Here is an 18,968-nt window from a genome sequence, read left to right as displayed (position 1 = left end):
CAGGTACTGAACACTGTCGTCACTTAGGCAACTTCTCTTCTCAGTGACAATGCCTCCAGCTGCACTGAAGGTCCTTTCTGACAGGACGCTTGCGGCAGGGCAAGAGAGAAGTTGTATGGCAAATTGGGACAGCTCTGGCCACAGGTCAAGCCTGCGCAACCAGTAGTCCAAGGGTTCATTGTCGCTGCTTGCAGTGTCTACATCCACACTCAAGGCCAGGTAGTCGGCTACCTGCCGGTCCAGGCGTTGGTGGAGGGTGGATCCGGAAGGACTATGGCGAGGAGTTGGACTAAAGAATGTCCGCATGTCCGACATCACCCTGAGATCGCCGGAGGGTCCTGTCCTTGCCTGTGTGGACTTGGGAGGAGGAGGGTTACTGCCAGTGGTACCTTGATTGCGTTGTGCAGCCACATCACCCTTAAACGCATTGTAAAGCATCATCGACAGCTTGTTCTGCAAGTGCTGCATCCTTTCCGCCTTCTGTTGAGTTGGTAACAGGTCCGCCACTTTGTGCCTGTACCAAGGGTCTAGTAGCGTGGCCACCCAGTACAGGTCATTCGCCTTGAGTTTTTTGATACGGGGGTCCCTCAACAGGTTGGACAACATGAAAGAGGCCATCTGCACAAAGCTGGATGCAGACATACTCTCCATCTCCTCTTGCTCTTCCTCAGTGATGGAATGCAACTCCTCTTCCTCCCCCCAGCCACGAACAATACCACGGTAACGTGGAGCAGCAGAAGCCCCCTGTGACGGCTGCCGCGGTTGTTCTTCTTCCGCCGCCTCTTCCTCCTCCACAGAAACACCTTCCTCATCATCATCATCAGAGTCTGACTCCTCTCCTTCCCCACACGACTCCTCTTCTTCCTCCTCCTCCTCCCCCCTCTGTGCTGCCGCAGGTGTTGTGGGAACATCTGGTTCAGATGTAAATCGCTCCCACGACTCCTGCTGCCGTACCTGTTCTCGTTCACGCTCCTCCACAGCTGTATCCACCACTCTACGCACGGCACGCTCCAGGAAGTAGGCGTAGGGGATCAAGTCGCTGATGGTGCCCTCAGCGCGACTCACCAGTTTGGTCACCTCCTCAAAGGGCTCCGTGACCCTGCATGCATTTCGCATCAGTGTCCAGTTGTTGGGCCACAACTCTCCTGGTCTAGCAGGCGAGAGAACATCAGCAGGGTGGAATTCCAGCGAGTCGGGCTATCGCAAATCAGGCGTCTCACCGGCAAGTTGTTTCTATGCTGAATGTTCGCAAAGCGTGCCATGGCCTTGTAAGAGCGCCTGAAATGCCCACAAAACTTCCTGGCCTGCTTCAGGATGTCCTCTAAGCCTGGGTACTTGGACACAAATCTTTGCACGACCAGATTCAGCACATGTGCCATGCAGGGTACGTGTGTCAGCTTTCCCAAATTCAACGCGGAAATGAGATTGCTGCCATTGTCACACACCACGTTGCCGATCTCAAGCTGTGCGGGGTCAGCCATTGCTCCACCTGTTTGTTAAGAGCAGCCAGGAGAGCTGCTCCAGTGTGACGCTCCGCTTTCAGGCAAGACATGTCTAACACTGCGTGACACCATCGTACCTGGCATGCAGCATAGGCCCTGGGGTGCGGGGGCTGTGTAGGTGGAGAGGAGATCATGTCACCAGCCAAGGAGGAGGAGGAGGATGATGACAGCGAAGAGGTGGTAGCAGGCGGAGAGGAGGTGGCTGGAGGCCTGCCTGCAAGCCGTGGAGGTGTGACAAGTCGGTCCGCTGCGCAGCCACGTACTCCCTGCTTGCTGCCATCGGTCACCAGGTTGACCCAATGGGCTGTGTATGTAATGTAGCGTCCCTGCCTGTGCTTGGCAGACCAGGCATCCGTGGTCAGGTGGACCCTTGACCCAACGCTCTTCGCAATAGATGACACCATTTGTCTCTCAACTGCACGGTGCAGTTTGGGTATGGCCTTTTGTGAAAAATAAGTGTGGCCTGGTATCTTCCACTGCGGTGTCCCAATGGCCACAAATTTACGGAAAGCCTCTGACTCCACCAGCTTGTATGGTAATAGCTGGAGAACTAATAGTTCCGCCACGCCAGCTGTCAGACGCCGGGCAAGAGGGTGACTGGCAGACATTGGCTTCTTACGCTCAAATACTTCCTTTACGGACAGCTGGGTACTGCTGTGGGCAGAGGAGAAGGAACCGCTCAAGGAAAGAGGCGGTGTGGAGGAGGGTGGCTGTGAAGGTGCAAGGGAGAAAGCGGATGAAGACGATGCACCTGAAGGAGGAAGAGGAGAAGGAGGATGGCTTGTCTTTTGGGTGCTGCTTTTCCTCAGGGGTTCTTGCCATAGCTGTTTGTGCCTTCTTTCCAGGTGCCTTCGTAAGGCACTTGTCCCTACGCGAGAGTTGGCCTTTCCATGGCTCAATTTTTGCTGGCAGAGAGAACAGATGGCTTTGCTCCGATCTGAGACTCACATGTTAAAAAATTTCCAAACTGCTGAGCCCCCCTGGGGTGATGGCGCTACGGTGGCATCAGCAGCTTAAGTTGAAGGGCATGTTGGCTGGCTGTCCATAGCTGGCGATACATGGCGCCGGACACTGCCCCCAGCTGTTTCTGAGGACGAGCTCCCTCTGCTTCTATCATGGAGTCGTCTCCTCCTACTCCTCTCTGACTCCCCCTCTGAACTGTCCCCCTGGTCATCTCCTCTACTGGGAACATACGTGGCATCCGTATAATCGTCATCATAATCCTCCTGCCCAGCTTCGCTTTTCTCAGACACCTCCTCAACTGCACCAACTTCAGGTGGTTCATCATCCCCCTCCTCACACGTTACGTCCATACTATCGCCACCTAACTCGTATGAGGTGGTGTACCTGCGCCTTCGTGTTGTTGTTGCAGTAGTGGCTGGGAATCAGTGATTTCACCACCACCACCAAATAACTCCTGCGAAGTGTCAAATGCATTGGATGTGGTGCTTGTTGTAGCGCTGGTGGCTGCGAGAGATGAGGTGTTCTGTGTTAAAAACTCAAGCACGTCCTCACAATTTTGTGAAGTGATGGCACGTGCCTTCTTCTGAGCACTGTATTTTGGGACAGGTCCGCACGAAATCACAGCAACACCACCTCGCACAGACCTGCCGGTGCCTGGTGGCCTTCCTCTGGGTCTGCCTCTACCTCTTCCTCTACCTGGTTTGTCCATTTTGTCCATCTCGGGGGGATGCTAGGTATATGCAGTGAGCTGGGTTCACTCAACACAACAGGTAGTTATATGCAGTGAGGTGCGTTCACTGAACAGTAAAGGTAGTTAGATGCAGTGAGTTGGGTTCACTGAACAGTAAAGGTACTTAGATGCAGTGAGGTAGGTTCACTCAACACAACAGGTAGCTAGATGCAGTGAGGTAGGTTAACTGAACAGTAAAGGTACTTAGATGCAGTGAGGTGGGTTCACTTAACACAACAGGTAGTTAGATGCAGTGAGCTGGGTTCACTGAACAGTAAAGGTACTTAGATGCAGTGAGGTGGGTTCACTCAACACAACAGGTAGTTAGATGCAGTGAGGTGGGTTCACTGAACAGTAAAGGTACTTAGATGCAGTGAGGTGGGTTCACTCAACACAACAGGTAGTTAGATGCAGTGAGGTGGGTTCACTGAACAGTAAAAGGTACTTAGATGCAGTGAGGTGGGTTCACTCAACACAACAGGTAGTTAGATGCAGTGAGCTGGGTTTACTGAACAGTAAAGGTACTTAGATGCAGTGAGGTGGGTTCACTCAACACAACAGGTAGTTAGATGCAGTGAGGTGGGTTCACTGAACAGTAAAGGTACTTAGATGCAGTGAGGTGGGTTCACTCAACACAACAGGTAGTTAGATGCAGTGAGGTGGGTTCACTGAACAGTAAAAGGTACTTAGATGCAGTGAGGTGGGTCCACTCAACACAACAGGTAGTTAGATGCAGTGAGGTAGGTTCACTCAACACAACAGGTAGTTAGATGCAGTGAGGTGGGTTCACTGAACAGTAAAGGTACTTAGATGCAGTGAGGTGGGTTCACTCAACACAACAGGTAGTTAGATGCAGTGAGGTGGGTTCACTGAACAGTAAAGGTACTTAGATGCAGTGAGGTGGGTTCACTGAACAGTAAAGGTACTTAGATGCAGTGAGGTGGTTTCATTCAACACAACAGGTAGTTAGATGCAGTGAGGTGGGTTCACTGAACAGTAAAGGTACTTAGATGCAGTGAGGTGGGTTCACTCAACACAACAGGTAGTTAGATGCAGTGAGCTGGGTTCACTCAACACAAAGCTAGGTATATGCAGTGATGAGGTGGGTTAAGTAAACACAACAGGTACTGGGTATATGCAGTACTGGGTAGTACAATGTGCAGCTCCCTGTCACACACACAGGTAGTCACTTTATGTACTGGGCTGCTGGTAGTGGCACACACACTATCAATTAGCATGCAACAAAGTGCATGCAACAAAAAGTGTCAGTTTGACACACAGAAAAAAAAAGTACAGGATGAGCCCTGAAAAGAGCTGTTGAGGGGTGCTATAAAAGCAATAATAATCAGCCAGGAGCAAGATAAGCAGCCAAGAACCTAACTAATCTGTCCCTAGAAGAACAAGTCTGCAGCAGCTGTCCCTAGTCTGTCTCTAGCAGGCTAGCAGGCACACGAGTGAGGATAATGGCCGCTGGAGGCTGCCTTATATAAGGGGGGGTGATGCTCCAGGGCTTAGTGTAGCCTGAATGGTTACAATGTGCCTGCTGACTTTGATGCAGAGGGTCAAAGTTGACCCTCATAGTGCATTATGGGGCGAATTGAACTTCCGCAAAAGTTTGCCTGGAACCATTCGCAGACGAACCGTTCGGCCCATCTTTACTTGTGATCTAGTTTTTTGTGTGTGTGTGTGTGTCCCACAGACACTTGTGTTGCATATACAGCCCTGTCAGTCAGTCGCAGCTTCTGCTGGGATCTTGGGCCTTGGAAATTCCTACTGTGCCACTGCCAGGCCCAGTACATTCAGTGTCTACCTGTGTGTGTGACAGCTGCACAATTGTAATACAATCACTGCATACCCACCTTTTCAGTGCACCTACCTACCTACGTGAGCGCACGCAGTGTCACTGCACCTGTTCACAGTACCTGTGTGTGTGACAGGCAGCTGCACATTTGTAATACCAATCACTGCATACTCACCTGTTCAGTGCACTTACCTACCTACCTACGTGAGCGCATGAAGTGTAACTGCACCTGTTCACTGTACCTGTGTGTGTGACAGGCAGCTGCACATTTGTAATAGAAATCACTGCATACCCACCTGTTCAGTGCACCTACCTACCTACCTACATGACCGCAAGCAGTGTTATATACCAGTCACTGCACCTGTTCACAGTACTTGTGTGTGTGCCAGCTGCACATTTGTAATACCAATCACTGCATACCCACCTGTTCAGTGCGCCTACCTACCTACGTGACCACAAACAGTGTTATATGCCAGTCACTGCACCTGTTCACGGTACCTGTGTGTGTGACAGCTGCAAATTTGTAATACTAGTCATTGCATAATTGTTCACAGTACCTGTGTGACCGCACGCTGTGCAATATACCAGTCCATGCATACCTGTTAACTGCACCTGTGTGACAGCTGCACATTGTATTGTAATACCAGTCACTGCATAGCTTTCACTGCACCTGTGTGACTGCACATTGTATTAGTCAAGTCAGTGCATACCTTTCACTTCACCCCCCCCCCCCCCCGATATGGACAAAACAACAGGCAGAGGCAGACCCAGAGGCAGGCCACCCGGCAGGTCTGTTCAAGGTCGTGCTGACGTGATGTCGTGCGGACCTGGCCTAAAGTATAGTGCTCAGAAGATGGCACGTCCCATCAACTCCCAAGATTGTCAGGACGTAGTTGACTATTTAACACAGAACCCTTCAAATGTAAGGAGAGCAAAAAAACTGGCACTAAATGCGGCAGGGATGGATCCCAGGTCACACTGGGCTTACCTGCAGCGTGTTCCAACGCAGTACACAATCCAGGTCAAATGAAGAAAAAAAGATGGGCAACACAGAACACCTCATTTTCCGCAGCCACCAGTGGTACTATAAGCACTACATCCGCTGTATTTGACACTTCGTAGGAGTTTTTTGGTGGGGAATTAACTGATTCACAGACATTGTTACAACAAGATGAAGGCGCTAAGCAAGTTACACCACCTCATATGTCTGAGTTAGGCGACACTATGGACGTAACGTGTAAGGTGGAGGATGATAAAGTAACTGCTGTTGGTGCAGTTTATGAGGTGTCTGAGGCAAGCGAAGCTGGGGAGGATGGCTATGATGATTATGATGATACGGATGCCACATGGGATCCTAAGAGACAAGATGACTAAGGGGACAGTTCAGAGGGGGAGCCAGAGAGGAGTAGGAGGAGACGAGTTGCTGAAAGAAGCAGGAGGAGCTTGTCATCATAAACAGCTGGTGACAGTGTCTGGCGCCATGTATCGCCACCTATGGACAGCCAGCCAACATGCCCTTCAACGTCAGCTGCTGATGCCACCATAGTGCCATCACCCCAGGGTGGCTCAGCGGTTTGGAAATTTTTTAGTGTGTGTGTCTGCCTTAGATCAGAGCAATGCCATCTCTTCTTTCTGCAACCAAAAATTGAGCCGTGGAAAGGCCAACAGCTGCGTAGGGACAACTGCCTTACGAAGACACATGGAGAAAAGGCATAAACTGCAATGGGAAGAGCACCAGAGGAAAAGCAGCACACAAAAGCAAAGCCACACTACTTCTCCTCTTCCTCCTTCAGGGGCATCATCTTCAGCCGCTTTTTCCCTTGCACCTTCACAATCACAGCCACCCTCCTGCACTCCGCCTTTCACCTTGAGCGGTTCCTGCTCCTCTGCACACAGCAGCAGCCAGGTGTCTGTGAGGGAAATCGTTGAGCGGAAGAAGCCAATGTCTGCTAGTCACCCCCTTTTCCTGGCGCCTGACAGCTGGCTTGGTGGAACTGTTAGCTCACCAGCTGTTACCATTCCAGCTGGTGGACTCTGAGGCCTTCTGAAAATTTGTGGCCATTGGGACACCGCAGTGGAAGATACAAGATCGCAATTATTTCTCAAAAAAGGCGATACCCAAACTGTACCATGAAGTTGAAAGGCAAGTGGTGTCATCTCTGGCACACAGCGTTGGGTCAAGGGTCCATCTGACCACGGATGCCTGGTCTGCCAAGCACAGTCAGGGCAGGTACATTACTTACACAGCCCATTGGGTCAACCTGATGACCGCTGGCAAGCAGGGAGTATGTGGCTGTGCAGCGGACCTAGTTGTGACACCTCCACTGCTCCTGCCACCACCTCTCCTCCTGCTACATCCTCTTTGCTATTGTCCTCCTCCTCCTCCTTGGCTGAGTGGCAGTTCAACTCTACTGGTGCTGCGATCTCCTCTCCAGCTACACAACCCCAGCTCCTCAGGGCCTATGGTGCATGCCAGGTATGATGGTGTCACGCCATCTTAGACATCTCTTGCCTCAAAGCGGAGAGTCACACTGGATCAGCTCTCCTGGCTGCTCTTAACAAACAGGTGGATCAGTGGCTTACCCCGCACCAACTGGAGATCGGCAACATGGTGTGTGACAACGACAGCAATCTCATTTCGGCTTTGAATTTGGGAAAATTGACACATGTACCCTGCATGGCACATGTGCTGAATCTCATAATTCAGAGATTTGTGTCTAAGTACCCAGGCTTACAGGACATCCTGAAGCAGGCCAGGAAGTTGTGTGGGCATTTCAGGCAGTCTTACATGGCCATGGCTTTGCCGATGTTCAGCAGAGAAACAATTTGCGATAGCCCAACTCGCTGGAATTCGACCCTCCTGATGTTTGACCGCCTGCTACAACAGGAGAAAGCCGTCAGCCAGTATCTCTACAACTACAGTAGAAGGACACACTCTGGGGAGATGGGGATGTATTGGCCAAAGAACTGGACACTCATGCAAAATGCCTGCAGGCTCATGCTGCCGTTTGAGGAGGTGACAAACATGGTGAGTCGCAGTGAAGGCACCATCAGCGACTTGATTCCGTATGCTTTTTCTTCCTGGAGCGTGCCGTGCGTAGAGTTGTGGGATCAATTCTCATCAGAACCAGATGTTTCCTCAACACCTGCAACAGCACAGAAGGGGGAGGAGGAGAAAGAGTCGTGTGGGGAAGAGAAGTTAAATGATGAGGAAGGTGGTTTTTTGGAGGAGGATGAGGAGGTGACAGAAGAAAAACCCGCAGCAGGGGGCTTGTGCTGCTCAACGTTACCGTGGTATTGTTCGTGGCTGGGGGGAGGGGTAGAATGTACCTGACATCACTGAGGAAGAGCAAGAGGAGATGGATAGTACGTCTGGATCCAAATTTGTGCAGATGGCATCTTTCATGCTGTCCAGCCTGTTGAGGGACCCCCATATAAAAAAACTCAAGGGGAATGACAATTACTGGGTGGCCACGCTACTAGACCCTCGGTATAGGCACAAAGTGGCGGAGATGTTACCAACTCACCTGAAGGCAGAAAGGATGCTGCACATGCAGAACAAGCTGGCAACTATGCTTTACAGTGTGTTTAACCTTTTGCTGACCGCATCACACCGATGGGCGTGGCCGCGACGGCAGCCCCAGGACCGCCTAACGCCAATTGGCGTAAAGTCCTGGGGCCAGCTAATGCAGGAGATCGCGTGCAGGCTGCGCGCGCATCTCCTGCTTGGGGGGTGGAGCTCTGCCCCGCCTTCAGTCTCCGAGTGGCTATTGCCGCTCGGAAGACTGTTAGACGGCGAGATCGCCGTCTATTTCTATGTACAGCGCTGCGATCGGCTGCAGCGCTGTACTGGGGACAGCCGTGTCACACGGCTGTTCCCCTGGGAGACAAGAGAGCAATCGGCTCTCATAGGCAGAAGCCTATGACAGCCGATCGCCGTAATTGGCTGGCTGTGGGGAGGGAGAGAGGGAGGGAGGGAACTTATTTAAACAGACAGTGATTATTTAATAAAAATCACGAACAATAATATTTATATAAAGAAAAGAAAAACCATGGGGGCGATCAGACCCCACCAACAGAGAGCTCTGTTGGTGGGAAGAAAAGGGGGGAGATCACTTGTGTACTGTGTTGTGCGGCCCTGCAGTTTGGCCTTAAAGCTGCAGTGGCCATTTCAGCAAAAAAAAGCCTGATCTTTAGGGGGGTTTAACACTGCAGTCCTCAAGAGGTTAAGGGTGATGTCACAGCACAACGGAATAAAGGTACCACTGCCAGTAATCCTTCTCCCATGTCCATGCAGGCAAGGACTGGACGCTCTAGCGATCTCATGGTGATGTCGGACATGTGGACATTCTTTAGTCCAACGCCTTGCCTTAGCCCTTCCGGATCCACCCTCCACCAACACCTCAACTGGCAGGTAGCTGACTACCTGGCCTTAAGTGTACTTGTAGACACTGTGAGCAGCGATGAACCCTTGGACTACTGGGTGCGCAGGCTAGACCTGTGGCCAGAGCTGTCACAATTTCTGTCTTGCCCTGCCTCAAACGTCCTGTCAGAAAGGACCTTCAGCGCAGCTGGAAGCATAGTCACTGAGAAGAGAAGTCGCCTAAGTCAAAAAAGTGTTCAGTACCTCACCTTTATCAAAATGAATGAGGCATGGATCCTGGAGGACTACTGCCCACCCGAAGACTAAGTCAGTCCCCACACACAGCATCTCTGCCTGCACGCCGTGTGACTGGCTGCCTGCCCCAAGACTAAGGCAGTCCCACACAGCATCTCTGCCTGCAGGCCGCTTGACTGCCTTCTCCGCCACCACCAACAGGGTCCAGGACTCCAGGCGGATTCCTGAATTTTTAAGGTCGCTGCTAGCACCAACCGCTATAATAATTTTTCTGGTGCGTGTACATGCCTGCCTAATTTTTCTGGCTGCACTGCAGCTGCAACAACAAAACAAAAGGCATCTGCATGTGTCAATTCCCATAGGCTTTAATGGGCACTTCACGCGGAGCGCCCTGCGCTCTGTGCAGTTTTGCGTGCTTAAAGTTTTGCGCGCATAAAGTTTTGCGCACAAAAAGCTTGTTTAGACGTGCTAAGGGGGTTTTCACAGGTGTGCTAACAGTTAGCACCGCTTTGTGAATCAAGCCCCATATGTTTCAAAAATACATATCATAATGATTACATTTCTCATCATTGAATACTGATAACTTTTGTCAAGTTAACCCTAAAACTCAACTTTGAGTTTGTTCTTTTTATACTAAGACCCCAGCTTTTAATTTAGCTGTAGGAATAGCAGTGGTGCCTGGATGATTGATTTATGTGAATGCGTTTGTATGAACATGTGCATGTGAGTGTGGACATGATTACTGACTTTGCCAATTTGCTGGCCATATCCCCTTTAGCACATCCCTTATAACGTATTTAAATATTCTAAGTTAGGGTGATGTGTCTGCATTTATGTGCCTGGGTTTAATCCAGTGCACTCTCCCCTTCCCATGTCTGTGACCATTGTCAGTATAAGCACAGCTTATGCTGGTGTGTGTATGGTACACATGGATATATTTTGTTTGTTCAGTTGTGGGATTAGTTTGATGCACTATCTGTCCAAGGAGAGGACATCAGGATATGTGCTCCTAATATTTGGATAGGTTTGATGCAATGAATGTTTGCATGAGTTACTGGCTTTGTCAACTGAGTTAGTTGCTAAGCCTGCAAAATGTTTCACTAAATTTACTACTGAGGTCAGGAACACTTGTGGGAACAGGTCGCTGTTTTTGTTCAGGAGTCAGGACCTACAAGGTTTAAAAACAAATAACATTTTGGTAGTAAAGAAATCAAAAGTTATTTTTACAATTATTTCTAAATATACCACCAATTGTGCTAAATTAAAGATGTATTATACATTTGCACAGTGGCCTAGCTAAAGAGCCATGAGTCCAATTGCAAATTTAACTCTGATTTCTGACTCTCTCCCCCCACTTGAGTGGGCACGCACATCCAATGCAAATGTTGTTTATTTCCTTCTTAAATTGTAAAAAACATGACAGGCTACAGTACCATTTCCAGGAGAGGAATACAAGTCATAAGGGGGGGGGGGGGTGTCTACAGCTGTTTCACGCCAAAGTGCTGTGGCGCTTCATCCCTGAGTCCCCCACTTCCCCCATACAGCACTCACTGTATGTATAGTACGTGAAGGGTACAGACATCCAAACCTGGTCTTCTAAGGGCCACTACTGTGTGAGAGGCTACAGAGAAAAATGAATGGTTTATTACTGATTACAGTACCTCTATTCAAAACACAAATAGAGGTAACCATTGTCACTATACAACCAATAAAGAGCTAATGTAGTAACAGGAGGAGGGCCCCACTGCATCAGAAAGTGGTTATTGTGCTTCAAATAGGGATGAAAACGTCATAAGAGTGGTCGAAAGAAAAAAATGCAAAAAATCCATAGAAATCATTCATTCATATCAATACCCACCTCTTTCCAGATCTCAGAAGTTCAAAACCTTCATTTATTTGAGTGAATGGCAATGTATGAGTCACTAAGCCATCTATGTTAAACTTTCCCGCCATGTAGTCAGAAACCAACTGGGGCATTGTGTCACGACTTTTAAACCCTGAGAAATACAGTTAGACCTTTGTTCATTATAGAAAACCAAACATAAATAAACATAAGTACAGAAGTAAAAAAAAAAAAAAAAAAAGTTGGTACTTTTCCTTTAGCCGGGCGCAAGTTGAATAGGGCAAAGTAATGTGTTCTGTGAGCCCGTTAGCCGCCCGCAACTTTAATAGGGCAATGTAACAGATGAAGCCGCCGGCTTTGGCTCTGCCTCCTCTCCTCCCCCTGCCTCTCTCCTATAGAACACTGGCAGCCGGGGCCCGGGGACACGCGTGTCCCCGAGAGTCGTTTGTCGCAAGAAACAAGCAGAGCGAGGAGGATGCAGACATTGCTTCTGCCAGCACCCACTCTGCAAGAACGAACGGCAGGATTCCCTGCCACGACAAACGACTCTGGGGGGACACGCATGTCCATGGCTGCCAGTATTGTATAGGAGAGAGGCAGGGGGAGGAGAGAGACGAAGCCGGCGGCTTCATCTGGTACATTGCCGCTGGCTTAATTTAATAAAATTAACTCACTTTTGATACATTTGGCCGCAGCGAGACGGCCAGTAAAAACTAGTTACAAGTTGTTACAAGTTACACGTATTCCACTTTTATTCCGCGGCAGACACATTACTTTGCCCTATTAAAGTTGCAGACGGCTAACGGGCTCACGGAACACATTACTTTGCCCTATTACACCTGCGCCCGGCTAACGGAAAAGTTTACACTATGCACCCAATTTTTTGCTCCAGCATTGCAATACCATGGTATAAGGTTTGGTACTTTATTTATGCTACATTCTAGTAACTTTGATAATCTAACTTTGTCCGACAGGAGGAAAGCCAAGTCGGATCAGGCATCAGATAGCGGATTGGATGCTTTATGATCTACACACCTTATATGCTGCATGATAAGAGGTTCCATTTACAAAAGGAGTGAGTCCTATTTAGCACTCTAAATCTATTTTTACATCAATTTTATCTAAATTGTATATCAATGAATCAATAAACAATCATACCCACTGGGTTATTTTGATCGTGTTGAATGAAATAAGGAATTTTTTTTACCATCAGTACAGCAAGTTTTCAGTTTAAATCAGGGTTTTAACATAAAACTGTAATGTACCGTATTTTTCAGACCATAAGAGGCACTTTTTCTCCCCCAAAAATAGGGAAAAAATGGGTCTCATGGTCTGAATAAAACAATTTGGAGTGGTGCAGACATTAATGCTGCAGGGAGGGATTGAGTCCCGGATCCTTGCTGTGGAGGGAGAGCAGGAAAGCGGAAAAAAAGGGCGCAGGCAGCTAGTGGACAAAAAGGGCGCCGCCATTCACTCTCATAATAAATAACGTTTAATGGGCGCCGAGCAGGAAAAAAGGGCGCCGGACATAAATAACGTTTACAAACGGCGCCCGGAGATTTTTAATGATTTATAAGTGTGCTTGTGGTGATTTACGTTTATAAAATGCACCCGTGCCGAATAACGTTTATAAAAATACTAAATATATTTATCTAATTTAACTAATTAAAACATTATTTAAAGTTTTATCCCTTACTGTTTGTAAAACATTATTATTCACAAAATAAAGCGATCAGTACATAACGTAAATTGCAATATATTTTTTGCAGCCACAATTAGTAAAACATTATTATCCACATAATAAAGGGGGGTCTTAGGTTTAGGCACCACCAGGGGGGTCTTAGGTTTAGGCACCACCAGGGGGGTCTTAGGTTTAGGCACCACCAGGGGGGTCTTAGGTTTAGGCACCACCAGGGGGGTCTTAGGTTTAGGCACCACCAGGGGGGTCTTAGGTTTAGGCACCACCAGGGGGGGTCTAGGGGTTAGGGATAGGTACAGGGAGGGTTCTGTGTAAGAGTAGGCTTAGGTATAGTTTTAGTAAAATTTTAGTAATACTTACTAATGTTTTACAACACTTATTACGAACGTAGTTATATTTATATCATCGTTATAAAGAATATTTTCAGATTTTATTATAAGAACAAACCATAAATGAAGGTTATTCACAATAATATACAATTATAACAATTAAACATATATTATTTTTTTTTTTTTATAAACGTAATTATAAGTTTAACTTTTGAAACAGGGAAGATTAACATTTTCACAATTGCCGATTTCATAAACATTATTTAATGATTTATAATTTTGTAAAACATTATTTGTAAACGAAATATAGCACACTATTTTTATAAACGCTATTAATGATTAATTATTAATTAGAGTTTACACCCCGCGCCCTTTTTGTCCGGGCGCCCTTTTTGTACGTACGCAGGGAGCAGAGCAGCATCAAAAAATACAATAAGTATTATCCCCCTTGTGTAACTTGTCTTCATGTGGCTCCTGCTCTGTCCTTATCCTCCTTTGTCCCCCTGTGTCCTCATGTGGGTCCTGCTCTGTCCCCATTCTCCTTTGTCCCTGTGTCCTGTTCAGACCCCTGACTGTTGGGGTTTCGCGCTTAGAGTTGAGCCGAAATTGTCGTAATTTCGCATTACTATAATTACGCATGCGAAATTTGCGATTACGATGCGAAATTACGGTAGCGTAATTGCCATTATAATCGTAATTGAAAATACCGTAAGCGTAATTTTCAACGCGTAATTTCGCGTTTCGTTCATGCCGTAATTTTGCATTAAACGCTACCGTAATTTCGCGTTAAACCGTAACGCTCTGTATAATATAAAAAAGCTGCCGACTTTAAGGGTTAATAGCAAAGACCCCTTAAATGCTAAGAGCCTCAAATTTGGAGAATATATTAAGGAGATCAGGAGGAATAAGAGTAAATTTTTTTTTTTCAAAAAGACCTTATAGTTTTTGAGAAAATCGATGTTAAAGTTTCAAAGTAAAAATGTATACATTTAAAAACCCGCCGACTTTAACGGTTAATAGCAAAGCCTGCTTAAAGTTTAGGAACACCAAATTCCTAGGGTATATTAAGGGGATCAGTGGGAATAAGAGGAAAAAATTTTTTTCAAAAAGACCTTATAGTTTTTGAGAAAATCGATTTTTAAGTTTCAAGGGCAAAAATGTCTTTTAAATTCGGAAAATGTCCGTTTTTTTTGCACAGGTAACAATAGTGTATTATTTTCATAGATTCCCCCAAGTGGGAAGAGTTTTACTTACTTCGTTCTGAGTGTGGGAAATATAAAAAAAACACGACGTGGGGTCCCCCCTCCCAGACTTCTTTAACCCCTTGTCCCCCATGCAGGCTGGGATAGCCAGAATGCGGAGCACCGGCCGCGTGGGGCTCCGCACCCTGACTATACCAGCCCGCATGGTCCATGGATTGGGGGGTCTCGGAAGGGGAGGGGCAGCCAAGCTTTCCCCTCCCCCTCCGAGCCCTTGTCCAATCCAAGGACAAGGGGCTCTTCTCCACCTCCGATGGGCGGTGGAGGTGGAGGCCGCGATTTCCTGGGGGGGGGGTTTCATGGTGGAATCTGGGAGTCCCCTTTAAAAAGGGGTCCCCCAGATGCCCACCCCCCCTCCCAGTAGAAATGAGTATAGAGGTACTTGTACCCCTTACCCATTTCCTTTAAGAGTTAAAAGTAAATAAACACACAAACACTTAGAAAAAGTATTTTAATTGAACAAAAAACATAACCACGAAAAAAGTCCTTTAATATTCTTAATTAACCAATAATACTTACCTGTCCCTTTAAATAAATGATCCCACGCAATATCCTCGGAAATGTTCTATCAGTTACAATGTAACAAAGTTATTACAATGTAACAACTTTGTTACATTGTAACTACGCCGCACCCGACGTCACTCGCCGCTCAGCCGCCGCACGGACCCAACAGAGCTCTGAGCTATATAGCTCAGAGCTCTCTAAGCATCTTTGTATTTGGGCTCCAAGGAGCCCCATTGGTCCTTAGCAGACCAATGGGGTTCCTTCTGATTTGAAGGAACCCCATTGGTCTGCTAAGGACCAATGGGGCTCCTTGGAGCCCAAATACAAAAATGCTTAGAAGAGCTCTGAGCTATATAGCTCAGAGCTCTGTCGGGTCCGGACTCCGTGCAGGAGGCTAAGTCCCCGCCGGCTCCGCTGCCCTCCCCGCCTCTCCCACATGTCACCCACATGTCACCCACATGTGGGTGACATGTGGGTGACAGATGTGGGCGGGGTGGACAGCGGGAGCTGCGGAGACTTAGCGTCCTGCACGGACGCGTAATTGCTGCGGCGGCTGAGCGGCGAGTGACGTCGGGTGCGGCGTAGTTACAATGTAACAAAGTTGTTACATTGTAATAACTTTGTTACATTGTAACTGATAGAACATTTCCGAGGATATTGCGTGGGATCATTTATTTAAAGGGACAGGTAAGTATTATTGGTTAATTAAGAATATTAAAGGACTTTTTTCGTGGTTATGTTTTTTGTTCAATTAAAATACTTTTTCTAAGTGTTTGTGTGTTTATTTACTTTTAACTCTTAAAGGAAATGGGTAAGGGGTACAAGTACCTCTATACTCATTTCTCCTGGAAGGGGGGGTGGGCATCTGGGGGACCCCTTTTTAAAGGGGACTCCCAGATTCCACCATGAACCCCCCCCAGGAAATCGCGGCCTCCACCTCCACCGCCCATCGGAGGTGGAGAAGAGCCCCTTGTCCTTGGATTGGACAAGGGCTCGGAGGGGGAGGGGAAAGCTTGGCTGCCCCTCCCCTTCCAAGACCCCCCAATCCATGGACCATGCGGGCTGGTATAGTCAGGGTGCGGAGCCCCACGCGGCCGGTGCTCCGCATTCTGGCTATCCCAGCCTGCATGGGGGACAAGGGGTTAAAGAGGTCTGGGAGGGGGGCCCCACGTCGTTTTTTTTTATATTTCCCACACTCAGAACAAAGTAAGTAAAACTCTTCCCACTTGGGGGAATCTATGAAAATAATACACTATTGTTACCTGTGCAAAAAAACCTGACATTTTCCGCATTTAATAGACATTTTTGCCCTTGAAACTTAAAAATCGATTTTCTCAAAAACTATAAGGTCTTTTTGAAAAAAAATGTTTTCCTCTTATTCCCACTGATCCCCTTAATATACCCTAGGAATTTGGTGTTCCTAAACTTTAAGCAGGCTTTGCTATTAACCGTTAAAGTCGGCGGGTTTTTAAATGTATACATTTTTACTTTGAAACTTTAACATCGATTTTCTCAAAAACTATAAGGTCTTTTTGAAAAAAAAAATTTTCCTCTTATTCCTCCTGATCTCCTTAATATATTCTCCAAATTTGAGGCTCTTAGCATTTAAGGGGGCTTTGCTATTAACCCTTAAAGTCGGCGGCTACCTAACATTGATCCATGCGTCATTTTTTCTGCTTAGGAGCATGGCCATACGCATTAAGTTCGTAATACCCACTGTAATGCGAAAATTACGCGAAAATTACGGTTACCCGAAATTTCGCGAAATCCTTCTTCATTACGATTATGTACTTACGGCCATAATCGTAATTACACTAATTACGCGAAATTTCGCGAAATCGTCATTACGCTCATCTCTATTCGCGCTGTCTCCCAACACCAACATTGTACCTCCTATAACAGAACGCTGCCTTCACTGTGCCCTCTCACACACAGGCTGAATTTGATCCACCCGCTGCTCCATTTATTGGAGCAATGGGTTTAAGGGGTCGGGACCATGGCTTGTCATTGGAGCCAATCACAGCATTCCCTGCTACTCAGGGAACAGGACACAGGGGGAAAAACGAGGAGGTGGGACAGAGCAGGAGCCACATGAGGACACAGGGACAAAGGAGGATGAGGGACAGAGTGAGAGCCACATGAGGACACAGGGGGACAAAGGAGGAGGGTAACAGTGGGAACCCACATGAAGACCCAGGGGGACAAAGGAGGATGGGGACAGCATGGAAGCCACATGAGGACACTGGGGACAAAGAAGGACATGGACAGAGTGGGAGCCACAAGAGGACACAGGGGGACAAAAGGAGGACACAGAGGAAAAAGCAGGAGCCACATGAGGACACCAGGGGACAAAGGAGGATGCGGGGGACAAAGCAAGAGCCAGATGAGGACACAGGGGGACAGAGGAGGACAGAGGAGGAAACAGGTGGACAGGGGAGGATGCAGGAGACAGCAGAAGAGGACACGGGGAGTCGGGACACAAAAGGTACAAGGGGACATAGTAATTGGGGGGAAAAGGTCCATAAGATGCCCCTGCACCATGGGTGCCCCAGGTATTAGTATATTTTTTCCCCTGGGTTTTGTCCTTGAAATCTAGGTGTATCCTATGGTCAGGAGCCTCTTGCGGTTCGAAAAATATGGTAATTGAGTCGGCGGGCCGCATTGCGTACATTTTTACACATTTCGGCTGGTGCAGGAACATTAATGCATATATTTTTTGCGTTAGTTGTGCATTGCCAAAAAATTTTTCGCGTTGCAACGATAATGCTAAAATTTTTTAGCTTTGCACCACTAATGCGAAAAATGTATGCGTTAATGTTCCTGCACCAGCGGGAATGCGTAAAAATGTATGCAATGTGGCCCGTTGACCCTGAGGTCGGCAAAAATTAAACTAGCGGGGGACTGGAGTAGCAGTGAGTGACTATGAGGGCACAGGATGGCTGCATGGGGCTGGGAGAAGCCCCAGGTAAGTGAAACTCATTTTTTTTTTTTGTCTGACGATTCCTTTAACCACAACTGAGGGGTTTTACCCCTGAAACATCAGCGCTCCTTCCATTCATTCGTCTATAACTTTATTATTAATTATCGCAATGAAATGAACTATATCTTGTTTTTTTCTCCACCAATTAGGATTTCTTTAGGTGGGACATTATGCCAAGAATTATTTTATTCTAAATGTGTTTTAATGGGAAAATAGGAAAAAATGTGGGAAAAAATTCATTATTTTTCAGTTTTCGGCCATTATAGTTTTTAAATAATGCATGCTACTGTAATTAAAATCCATGAAATGTATTTGCCCATTTGTCCCGGTTATTACACCGGTTATTACACCGTTTATATTATGTCCCTATAACAATGTTTGGCGCCAATATTTTATTTGGAAATATTTTTTTCAGTTTTGTATCCATCCTTAATTACAAGCCCATAGTTTTATTAAGTAACAGTGTTATACCCTCTTGACATAAATATGTAAAGAGTTCAGTCCCTAAGGTAACTATTTATGTATTTTTTTTATTGTAATTTTTTTATTATTATTATTACAAAAAAAAAATTGGGGAGTGTGGGAGGTAATGAGTTAATTTATAGTGTAAAACAATGTATTTGTATATGAAAAATGCTTTTGGGTGTAGTTTTACTATTTGGCCACAAGATGGCCACAGTACTTTTTTGTTTATGCGACCTGTAAGCGTCGGAAGGACGCTTACAGGAAGTTCAGTGAGG

The 18,968-nt window shown here is 47.0% G+C and overlaps 1 protein-coding gene across 2 annotated transcripts in view; it reads right to left on the bottom strand.

The window, feature by feature from the left end:
• LOC137504023 (alcohol dehydrogenase 1-like) overlaps positions 1–18,968 on the bottom strand; it is a 53,503-nt gene that overhangs the window by 1,613 nt on the left and 32,922 nt on the right. For both annotated transcript variants that reach the window (XM_068231922.1, XM_068231931.1), the window contains one exon: positions 11,473–11,611. In XM_068231922.1, coding sequence (XP_068088023.1) covers positions 11,473–11,611 — 139 coding nt within the window. The remainder of the gene's footprint in view (positions 1–11,472; positions 11,612–18,968) is intronic.

Source organism: Hyperolius riggenbachi, chromosome 1 (genome assembly GCF_040937935.1).
Source record: "Hyperolius riggenbachi isolate aHypRig1 chromosome 1, aHypRig1.pri, whole genome shotgun sequence".
Classification (NCBI taxonomy): domain Eukaryota; kingdom Metazoa; phylum Chordata; class Amphibia; order Anura; family Hyperoliidae; genus Hyperolius; species Hyperolius riggenbachi.
This window is presented reverse-complemented; position numbering and strand designations above follow the sequence as displayed.